This window comes from Scyliorhinus torazame, chromosome 7, assembly GCF_047496885.1.
Source record: "Scyliorhinus torazame isolate Kashiwa2021f chromosome 7, sScyTor2.1, whole genome shotgun sequence".
NCBI classification, from domain to species: domain Eukaryota; kingdom Metazoa; phylum Chordata; class Chondrichthyes; order Carcharhiniformes; family Scyliorhinidae; genus Scyliorhinus; species Scyliorhinus torazame.
The window spans coordinates 238952652-238963374 of NC_092713.1; the positions used below are offsets into that span (position 1 = coordinate 238952652).

The 10723-nt window shown below is 44.8% G+C and overlaps 1 protein-coding gene and 1 long non-coding RNA gene across 4 annotated transcripts in view; one reads left to right on the forward strand and one right to left on the reverse strand.

The window, feature by feature from the left end:
• Positions 1-2953, forward strand: part of cdhr2 (cadherin related family member 2) — a 349352-nt gene extending 346399 nt beyond the window's left edge. For all 3 annotated transcript variants that reach the window (XM_072512189.1, XM_072512190.1, XM_072512191.1), the window contains one exon: positions 453-2953. In XM_072512189.1, coding sequence (XP_072368290.1) covers positions 453-608 — 156 coding nt within the window. In that variant the 3' untranslated portion in view covers positions 609-2953. The remainder of the gene's footprint in view (positions 1-452) is intronic.
• LOC140426915 (uncharacterized) overlaps positions 1-10269 on the reverse strand; it is a 79022-nt gene extending 68753 nt beyond the window's left edge. Inside the window, exon 1 of the long non-coding RNA XR_011948343.1 lies at positions 10171-10269. This is a non-coding gene — a long non-coding RNA (uncharacterized lncRNA). The remainder of the gene's footprint in view (positions 1-10170) is intronic.
• Positions 10270-10723: the final 454 nt, after the last annotated feature.

Here is a 10723-nt window from a genome sequence, read left to right on the forward strand (position 1 = left end):
TTCTGACTTATAGGGAACTGGTCATATCACTAGAGGCACACTAATCTCCAGAAGTGCACAGCAGGTCCCACTGGAGGCATCCTGGAAAGAAAAGTAGTCAAGAACCTAAAGAATATGCCTGGCTTTAAAAAGAATTGGACTGGTGCCCCTTCTCTCATTCCAACCCCCACTTCCCCTCTTTCTGAACATGGCATGGACAATTAATGTGGCCTTGCCTGTGTTTGTTGCATCTTGTTTACAAGTTAAAACAAGTAAGGTGAATTGTGTGGTAAATTAAAATCTGACTCTCATGATACCTGTGACGAAGGTAGTTCGAAATATTTACAAAAAGGTTCACTAATAATCTGGATGGAGCATGTTGATCTTTTTCTGAACCTGCTATTAGAAAAGTAAAGATTATTTTCTTCTCTGGCTTCCTGGTTTAAATATTTACATTTTCTTTCTTGCATAAGATGGCTGAGCAAACAATTAACAGTCACCCAGTTGATGAAAAGACCAAACCGCTGAGTGTCGCACTGGATGACCATGACAACAATAAAGAGAAAACCTCAGGGGAGACTGGGAATGGAATTTACAACAAAGCTATACTGAACAGCACTGATATCTGAGCATTAGACGGGTGCCTTCAATTCTTCCTTCAGTTTTAATTTTAAAATTTGCATTTAAAACCTTTGATACAAGAAAAGTGGAATCTTCTGTTGATAATAGTATGCTTGTGCCTTTGCTGCCTGGTAAGCACTTTCTCAACATATTGTGCATGTGTGAAGATTTATTCCAGCTAGCATTGTGCTGTCATGAATACATATTTTGAATTCAGTTTTGTTTGCTGGCCAAAATGATGTTATGACATATGTTTATGTTTTACCACCCTTCTGTATTCAATGCTAATTATTGTACTATTGACAGCACTAGTGAAAGCTGTGTTTAAATAGTAAAAGAACAATGTTCCATGTATGGAAATTGTTAGCAGCAACATGGCTAGAAGTAGGATGATACTACCTATATCCTGTATAATTAAATGCCACTGCAAAAGTTCTCATTATCCATCATTTTTCTGGTTAGAAAAATTCTTCAAACTAATTTCCTGCTGTAAATTCTGTTTAACCATTTACCTGGTAAGATTTTACGCTTTGATTAAACAACCTAAATTAATTTTATAAGGACCTATTGTGTGGAAAATTGTACAAATTTCCAAAAATATCAATGTCTAAATTCCCCTGCAGAATCAATGAAGTTCGATTTATATAAACACCGTAAGGTGATGACCTCCAAGAATGGCACAGCAATGAGGAGAAATGAATTATTACCTGAGGCATTAGAAATCGTGAGGAACTTGCTGAGTGTTGGGAGGGCATTATATGCTATGGGGAACAAGATTGTGGGTGGAAGCTGGGCAACTTGCTAGACTTACCTATTGGAAAAGCACACTTTGGCAAAGAGAAAAGTAAAAAGACAGAGGTCTAAGGCAATTTCTTTGCAATTCTTCACAGTTGTTCATTATGTTTGCAAATTATTTTAGGAGAATAACTGACTTGGATATTGGTAACTTAACTCAATAAATGAAAGAGAAACAGAATCCTGGGAATGAGAGAACATTAATGCAAGAGTCAGAAGGATTCTGTAAATAGACAGTTGATCTTGGAGGCAAGCAGACAGCAAAGAAACTATTCTCAGAAATTTGGGAAATCTATTCTATTTCCGCAGAAGAGAGGAAATTCTCAGTTGTTTTATTGAAATAAAACCCATTGGAATATGTTTGCAAGTCATTTTATTTGTGCAGTTATTTAATATAGGACAAGTTTTAGTCAGCTGTGATGTAATGAAAAACTAACATTAAGGCTTTTTAAAACTAAGGTTGTGAAAATACAATTGAACACATATTTTGTTCCAGAAGGAAATATAAAAATTACGTCGTGTTAAATTTGTAAATTATGCCAATTGGAAATTTGAATGTTTTGTAAATGATTATCTACAATGTTCATAAACTATAATAAATAATTTTCTATTTGCGAGCAATGGTTTTATTTTTCAGCTTCTAACTCATTGTAATAGGCCAAATGAACAGGAGCCGGAGCCAGACATTAGGGATGATCTTGATCATGCTTGGGGTGGGGAAGATGTGTGTGCTAATACCTCTGCTGTGTATTGGAAGTACACCAGTCCAGTTGGAAAGTAGTTAGCAGGTCCCTATGCTTAACATCAACCGAGTGTGTTTCAAGCAGGCGTGAAGTGCAACCAATTCATAGATTCATAGAATTTACAGTGCAGCAGGAGGCCATTCAGCCCATCGAGTCTGCACCGGCTCTTGGAAAGAGCACCCTTCCCAACCTCACACCTCCACCCTATCCCCATAACCCAGTAACAGCATCCAACAATAAGGGCAATTTTGGACACTAAGGGCAATTTAGCATGGCCAATCCACCTAACCTGCACACCTTTGGACTGTGGGAGGAAACCGGAGCACCTGGAGGAAACCCACGGACATGGGAAGAATGTGCAAACACCACACAGACAGTCAGCCAGGGTCGGAATCAAATCCGGATCCCTGGCACTGTGAGGCAGCAGTGCGAACCACTGAGCCCCCATGCTGCCCTTAGCATCTTGTACTAAAGGCAAGTTACCTGGGCATTGCAACTCAAGACCCTACCTTGACCATCTCAGAAACTCTTTAGCTTCAACAGCCCTATAAACAGTTTTTTTTGTTTCTTTGCTAAAATACATTCTCTTCCGTCTTGTCCACTTGATTTTAAATTTGGATTTCCATTATCTTCCAGGTTTACTTATGTTTGTTCTGGCATTCGTTGCATAGCAACTATTTGTTTCTATATTTATAGGCTCTCCTTCAGTTGTGTACATGAATTGAAGCATTCAATTCACTGTTTTGGATTATTTATTTACTTTGTTCTTAACCCTCCATTGCAATAAAAAGGAATACATTTTGCTTCACTGCAAATTATTAGGTTCTGTTTGTCATTTGATAGTACAGAACTTGAATATTGCTGAAAAAAAGAGACATTTTGGAAGCTTCTCATCCTGAATTCATCAAGACAATCACAAGACTAAAATGTAAGGGAATTCAACTTTTTTGCTTATGTACTGCTAACAATTATGCTGACAACCAATTTAAGATTGTCCATTGTGCTTGCAGTATGGTACATTTGTATGTACTGGTAGCTACATATGTTGATATACAGGACCATATTATTTTCGCACACCTGTTTCAGCTAAACAAGTGACAGCTACTCGCTGGTTCATTCTTCAAGGCAATGCCTTGACCAATCAGAGTCAAGCTGCCTGGTTTAAATTCAAACAATGTTTGGCAGTTAACTGTCAGTTACCAGCACTGGTGCATTCTCCATACCAAGACCGTTCCCAATCAGAGTCCACTTGCCAACCAAACAGCATTCCCTTCCTGTATAGTATACATTTATTGAATTCCTGTACATTTTCTTACTGTGATTGTCCTGATGAGTGCAAGATGAAAAGCTTCAGCTAATGTCTCTTTTTTCAGCAATATTGAGTTCCATTTCTTATTTCTAAACAGTAATATCCTACCTTAATGCCTTATCACATAAGTACAATTAATATGTCCCAAACCTCTTGATTTACACTTGTGAAATTATAATCATTCACTTGAAACGTTCCTTCATTAATAACATTTCAGAGGAAAAGTCCATCAAGGGAAAGGGGTCATGGTGCATTATGACCCCACAGCTGGTCCCATGGAGACAGGCAGGACACATATTTTGTGCTGCCTCCTCTTCAAAATGGTTTCAGCATAGCCCAGTGCGTAAAGCATGGCTGACTGGCTGCATGCTAAAGAGGAGCCAATAGTGCGCATGGCTAGCACATGTTTCACCAAGCTGGCACACCTTAAAGGCAATCTTCCCTTCTTAATGGGGAGCTGCACATATTGTGTGGGAGCTGCTGCAGACTGTGTGGAAGACCTGGATAGAAGTTAATGCACAGAAAAGGTAGCCCCAGGGAAGGCAGAGGGCCAAGGTTTTCTGTTGCAGTGCTGGAGGCATTAGTTTTCAAGCTGGAACGGAAGAGAGATGCAATGTTTCCAAATGGAACCAGGAGGCCCTCAAAGCAAACTCCAAGAAGGGATTGAGAGCAGGTGGCCACCAAGATCAATTCACAGAATCTGACCTGGAGGGTGTGGTAGCAAAATAAACCTCACATAAATAGTCAATAACATTTAATGTATCTTCGCATGATGCTTGCTAACTTCTGCACCACTAGCCTGCTCAATGCACCACGCCCACATCACTAACCCAGCAGCAATCAGGACTCAGACTTCACATCACATACTCCACTGTACCCACACATACCATTCGCTGCTGCCAGCCTCACACTTCTCAGTGCATTGCATGCCAGATGATAGGCAGGTACATCAGAAAAAATATATCACAACACACCCAATGAGATTCTTTCCTATCTTGTAGAGCAGGCATTGTCAAACTCGGGGGCGCGACCTGCGGGTGGGTCACGGGCGGGTGTCGGGAGGGTCACGGAGCTGATTGTCGCGGCGCTCCCGATCGCGGAAATCTGCACGCAATAGCCGCAGCAGCCGGTTTTTAATAACGGCAGCTGCAAGCGGCCTTCAAAATGACCGCGAACATGTAAAAATAATGCGGTCGCACTCCACACGCATGCCAGATCATCAGCCGATGATCGGGCACGCATGCGCAGTGCGCCCGCTTTTTCTTTAAATGGTCGCAGCTTTTGTTTTACAAGTCCGGGGGGGGGGGGCGGAGTTCTTCATTTTATTCATTTATTTTATTCATTTAATTTTTACTTTTTTCATTTATTTTATTCATTTTTTTTTTACAAGTTCGGGGGGGATTTATTTGATAAAATTTTAAAGGAACTTTAGACAAATGGCGACTCCATACTTTCTGACACCGGATCGCTTCACCTTCACCCAACGGGTTCCATTGGAAGAGCGTGTCCGAGGGCCAAAGGGATCCATTTCCTCCATTTTTATCAGCAGCAAACAAGGTAAGAGAAAATGGGGGGTCGTGCAGGTCGGCCGGCATGGATCTCGAAGGTCGGCCCGCGTGGGTTGGGAACGTCGGCCGGGTTGGGTCGCGAAGGTTGGCCGGTTGGTGAAAATAGGCCCCCGGAAAAAAAGTTTGAAGAACACTGTTCTAGAGGAGAAGGTCCATAACTGGAGGGAGCAGAGCAGAACCAGTGTGGGGACAGGCATTCCTGCATCTCTTGAACACACCAGAGGAGATGGTTCCCTGCATGGGACCAGCTGTGTTTGAGACTGTTCTCAGTGGAATTCAGGGTGACAACAAGTTCCCAACTTATTCCCCATTCTCAAATTCCACCTCACCTTCATTCTGCTATCTGGCATGAAGTGCAAACAGTAGACCATGTGACTATGGGCCTTTTGATTTCCACTCCAACCCCTTCGCTCATCATAATCCTCCCTTTTGCATTTTATGATTTCTTATATTCCAGGGACTGCCCTCCCGCTATCCATATTAGCCTCACATGAAAGGGTGACAGCTACATCTGCCCACTAGGGAAGAAGCATTATCATGTGCTGACACCTTGTAATGAAGCCCACGGGGAAACTGTAATTGATCTCCCCATGGGGCTCGTGGAATATGTGGGCGGCATGGAGGAATGGTAATTAGCACTGCTGCCTCACGGTACCAGGGACCTGGGTTCAATTCCGGCCTTGCGTGACTGTCTGTTCGGAGTTTGCACTTTCTCCCATGTAACCATGGCTTCCTCCAGGTGTTCCGGTTTTATCCCACAGTCCAAATATGTGCAGGATAGATGGATTGGCCATGTAAAATTGCCCCTTAGCGTCCAAAGGTGTGTAGGTTAGGTGGAGTTATGGGGTTAGGGTGATGTAGTGGGCTGAGGTAGAGTCCTCTTTCAGAGGGTCGGTGCAGACTCGATGGGCCAAATGGCTTCCTCTGCACTGTAGAAATTCTATTCTATGGTTCTGATATGAGCTTCCCCAGTAGTGGGTGGAGGCCCACTCAGCTTGGGCTCGTAAGATCGAGCATAAAAACCAGCCCGAGCAGAGACCGGCATGTTGGTTATCCAAACATGGACTGTGTAGTGTAAATAGTTACTGACGTGGGAAAACTTTATGTTAAGTTAAATAAATCCTTTGTTATTCCTACCGCTGGCTTCCTGGTTATTAAACTGGCGACAAGGAAGAAGCAAAATCCAGACTTTACTTCAGTACGCCCAGCCATTCCAGAAGATTGCTGTGCCGCAGCATGAGGAACTAGATTTCAAAAAATGTCGCTTTTTGGTAAACTGGAGGCCTTTGACACAGGCCTGAAAGATTGGGCTCAGTACGTAGAGAGATGAGGTACTTTTTCCAGGCCAATAGTATTTGGGGAAAAGACTGGCAAAAGGTGATCCTCCTAAAAGCTTGCGGGGCCCCGACCTTTGGCATTATAAAGAGCCTGACTGATTTCTTGGCCCATCTCCAGTGGCTGGTGGAGCACGTGAGTATGGGCCATCCCTATCCGAAATGCTGAGGAATAGGCTTGTGTGGGGGATCAATAACATGGCAACGCAAAGGAAGTTGCTGTAGAACCCACATTAGATTTAAAGTGGGCGAAAATGCAGGGAAAGCAATACAGGAAGTTCAAAGTTCCATGGACAATTGGGTCAATAGTGTTAACTGACCTTTGTACTGGACTTCCGTGACATCGCAGGGCAGTGCCCGAATGACCAGGTCGCCTCCAAAGCTACAACCAAAGGTACAATGCTGCAATCGGGCTTAGTATTCGGGAGCCATTACAGATCAGCGGGACACCTCCCCTGAGGACGAAGGGAAATTCTGACAGCATTGCCACTCGTGGGCTTAGGACACGTGGTCATCAGGGCCGGCAGAATCAATGTAGAGAGCGCCGCCCTGAGCAGGCGATGAGGTCGCCGCGAGCCAGGGAATGGCAACATCATGCAGCAAAAATGCATCATGACCCAAAGGTGGCGCCAATTCAAGTCTCACTGCAGGTGAATGGATGCCCCTGGTGATGGAGATGGACACAGGAGCTGCTGTTGTCTCCATCATTGGACAGCAGATGTTTTGCCGACTCGCACAGGAATCGTGCAACTAACACTGCATGGCACCATGGCCAGATTGGCGACTTATACGAGTGAACCACTCTGCATCATAGGAACCACCATGACCCCGGTAACCAACGGGGAACAAGCTGTAAGGCTACCTTTGGTCGTGGTGCAAGGGCTGGTACCTAACCTGTTGGGGGTTGATTAACTATGAGTCCTTCGTTTTGATTGGCAGCAGATTTTCCAGATGGTCACTGGAAACGTGGATGAGTTCCGTGGCAAGTACCCAAAGGTATTCCAAGAGGACCAGGGCAAGATAAAGGGAACCAGGGAACATATCTACGTAGACTCTGAGGCTCAGTCCAGATCGTTTAGGGCATGGCCTGGTTCCTTATGCCTTACTCACTAAGGTAGATGCAGAATTGTGGTGCCCGGAAGACCTATGCATCATATATTCTCAGTGCGATTTGCAGAGTGGGCCACACCCATTGTACCGGTGATGAAGCCGGACAAGTTTGTTCACCTCTGTGGGGACTACAAACTAATGGTGAACAGGATGTCCCGCCTGGACCTTTACTCTATGCCTAGGGTACAAAACGTATAGGCAAAACTGGCTGGAAAGTGCACTTTTACAAAACTTGATATGAGCCATGCATATCTGCAGTTGGAACTGGACTCATCCTCTCGAATGTATGCGACTATAAACACCCACGGGGGATTATTCAAGTATACTCGCCTCTCCTTCGGGGTCTCCAGCTCTTGGAATCTTCCAAGGGGTGATGGAAGGCATACTCCAGGGACTGCCAAAGGTAGCAGTGTATTTGGATGATGTGCTCATTACAGGAACCACTATCAAGGAGCACATAGAAAACCTAAAGGAGGTTCTCAGGTGATTTTCCCAGGTTGGCGCTCGCCTGGAAAGAAAGAAATGCGTTTTTACAGCAAAAGCTGTGACACGCTTGGGTGATAGGTTGGATGAAGACGGCTTGCACCCTGTGGTGTGGAAAGTTCAGGCCATAAAAGGGGCTACAACTTGACACAGAGCTTGGACTCCATCCTTTCCACTGTGGAAACTGTGGCCGACTCCAGGAAAACACTTATGGATCCATCAATGATATAGCGTCTTGTGGCAGATGTCTCAGCTTATACTACAGCACAGATGGAAAGCACCCAGGGCTGCTGCGGAGTCATGAGATCTATGCTTACTGTCATACAGACTCCAATTGCTGCTATCATGGTTGCAGATCTCAGTGCTCAATGGGGCTTGCAGACTTTCACAGTCATCCTCCAATTGATTACTAATATTGCTGAGGGGCTACCTGGTGGGATTGACACAGACTTGCTGACCTCTCTCAGGATGATAGTGTTCAAGCCCCCGTCACTGCCACTCCACCACTGCCATTCCGTTCATGCCTTTCAGCCAGCCAGCCTAGACTGCAGCTACTCCATAATGGGGAGGTGTCGTCCGACCCTCAGAACCTCAAGCAAATTGAAGCTGTCCTGCTCAGTCCGCTGGAGTCTATCACAGTGAAAGTCAACAACCTTCCAGAAGCCATGCTGCACCCACTGGGGTAGCATTGCATAGAGGCACTAGGACAGATAATGGCACCTGCAAGGCAAGCACTAAGGAATTGCATAAGGGCAAAAGTTCATCTTCGTACGTATTATTGCAATTGTTGCTAAATAAAGATGATATGGATTTTCTTTTGTTGATGCTTTACATGACAGGATTTTGGCCAAAAATAATTATGGGGGTGGATTCTCTGCTGCCCGATGCCGGTAGTGGAGATCTCGATGCAGCGGAGAATCCAGCATGGGGAGAAAAATGGAGTCATCAATCCATTTCCGATGCTCCAGACCCCTGCTATCGGTGGTATCATGGTTCACGCCCTGTGCCTGCGGGAGGATGCAAATAAGTCAACATGATCCATTTGCATCCTCTTAATGGGCTGTGCATCTCCAAGGCTGCATGATTCTCCGCCCCTCTGGGCCAGGATTCAGGTGGACATGGATTGGTATAATTATTTTCCAGCGTGGCCCTGCACGGTGGGCCAAGGAGGTATGTATTTAGGTCGGTGCCCCCAAGTCCATCAGAGAGCCCCCCCCCCACACAATGCAAGTCCTGCCCCCCCCCACCAGAACCACCAACAGACCCCCACCCCCCACACCAGAGACTTCCCCAGAGACTCCCAAAAGATCCCTCATTAAAAACCTCTGCTAAAAGACCCACCCCCCAAAGACCCCAAGCAGAGACCCTCCCCATAACAGGGAACCCCCATATCAGAGAACCCCCCATAACTTTGGGGCATCATGGTAGCATAGTGGTTAGCACTGTGGCATCATAGCACCAGGGTCCCAGCTTCGATTCCCTGCTGGATCACTGTCTGTGTGGAGTCTGCATGTTCTCCCCACGTCTGCGTGGGTTTCCTCCGGGTGCTCCGGTTTCCTCCCACAGTCCAAAGACATGCAGATTAGGTGGATTGGCCATGCTAAATTATTGCCCTTAGTGTCCAAAAAAGTTCGGAAGAGTTATTGGGTTAGGGGGATAGAGTGGAACTGAGGGCTTAAGTGGGACGGTGTAGACCCGGTGGGCCGAATGCACTGTATATTCTATGTTCTAACTTGGAACGAGTGTATCAGAGACCACCCATAACAGAGACCCCAGCATATCAGAGAACTCCCATATCAAAGAACTCCCCATGACAGAGACCCCCCATAACAGAGAGCCCCATATCAGAGACCCCCCATCGCCCAACCATCCTGAAAAAAAACCATTGCTTTAAAACTCACCTGTCCCTTACAGCTGATGCATCAGGCAGAGGAAGCATTTCATTATCCTCCATGCTTGAATGGATCTCAAGTACCCTGCTTTGAAACTGACCGCAATGTTTCTAAACATCTCGGAGTGAAATGCTTTCACTTCCTCTTTTTCTCAGCAGAAAACATTTAACTGCTTTTGATGTGGTCATGGGCTGTCAATCACAGCTAGATGTTTGTGAACATTGCAGTTAGTTTCATCCATACCATTTCCTTACAAATCCAAAAAGTTTGGAAACCATCCTCCGATAACAATCAAATAGAGTACTTCCACTGACATTAGACTACAAGGCATCTCACCTGGAACTTGACTGGTAAGCACTTTAAATAGCGATAATGGCCTCCATATGCATGTTCAGTTGTAAGTGTTTAAGAGGGAGTGTTAACAGGACCTGTACGTTCTTAAATGACAGATCATGCATCAAATCAATGTTAGAGAGTTTGATATCATGACCTGCCTATTCTAGAAGCTTCTGGTGCACTAGCACCCTGACAGTCTATTATGAACAGTGCTATTTTTGTGGCCTTAATGATTCTCTTTAACTTTTCAGCCAGAGAGTCAATCATTCACCAGCTGTGTAACAGTTTTCTTTTGCATTGCTCACTGTTTAATAAGTTGACTTTCACACGTTTCAGCGCTCTCAGCGGTTCAGAGTCTTTCCCTCTAGTCTCACCATGCTGTCATCGGCCTCCACCCTTGATCCAAAGGTTGCAGCTCGCCACAGTAGGTTAGCTGCTGTGTTGGAAATATTAGATTCAAAGTTCAATCAACAATGACTTGCACTTATGGAACAGTTTAAATCTAATAAAATATTCAAAAACGCTTCACAAAGAGGGAAGAAAATAATCAGAT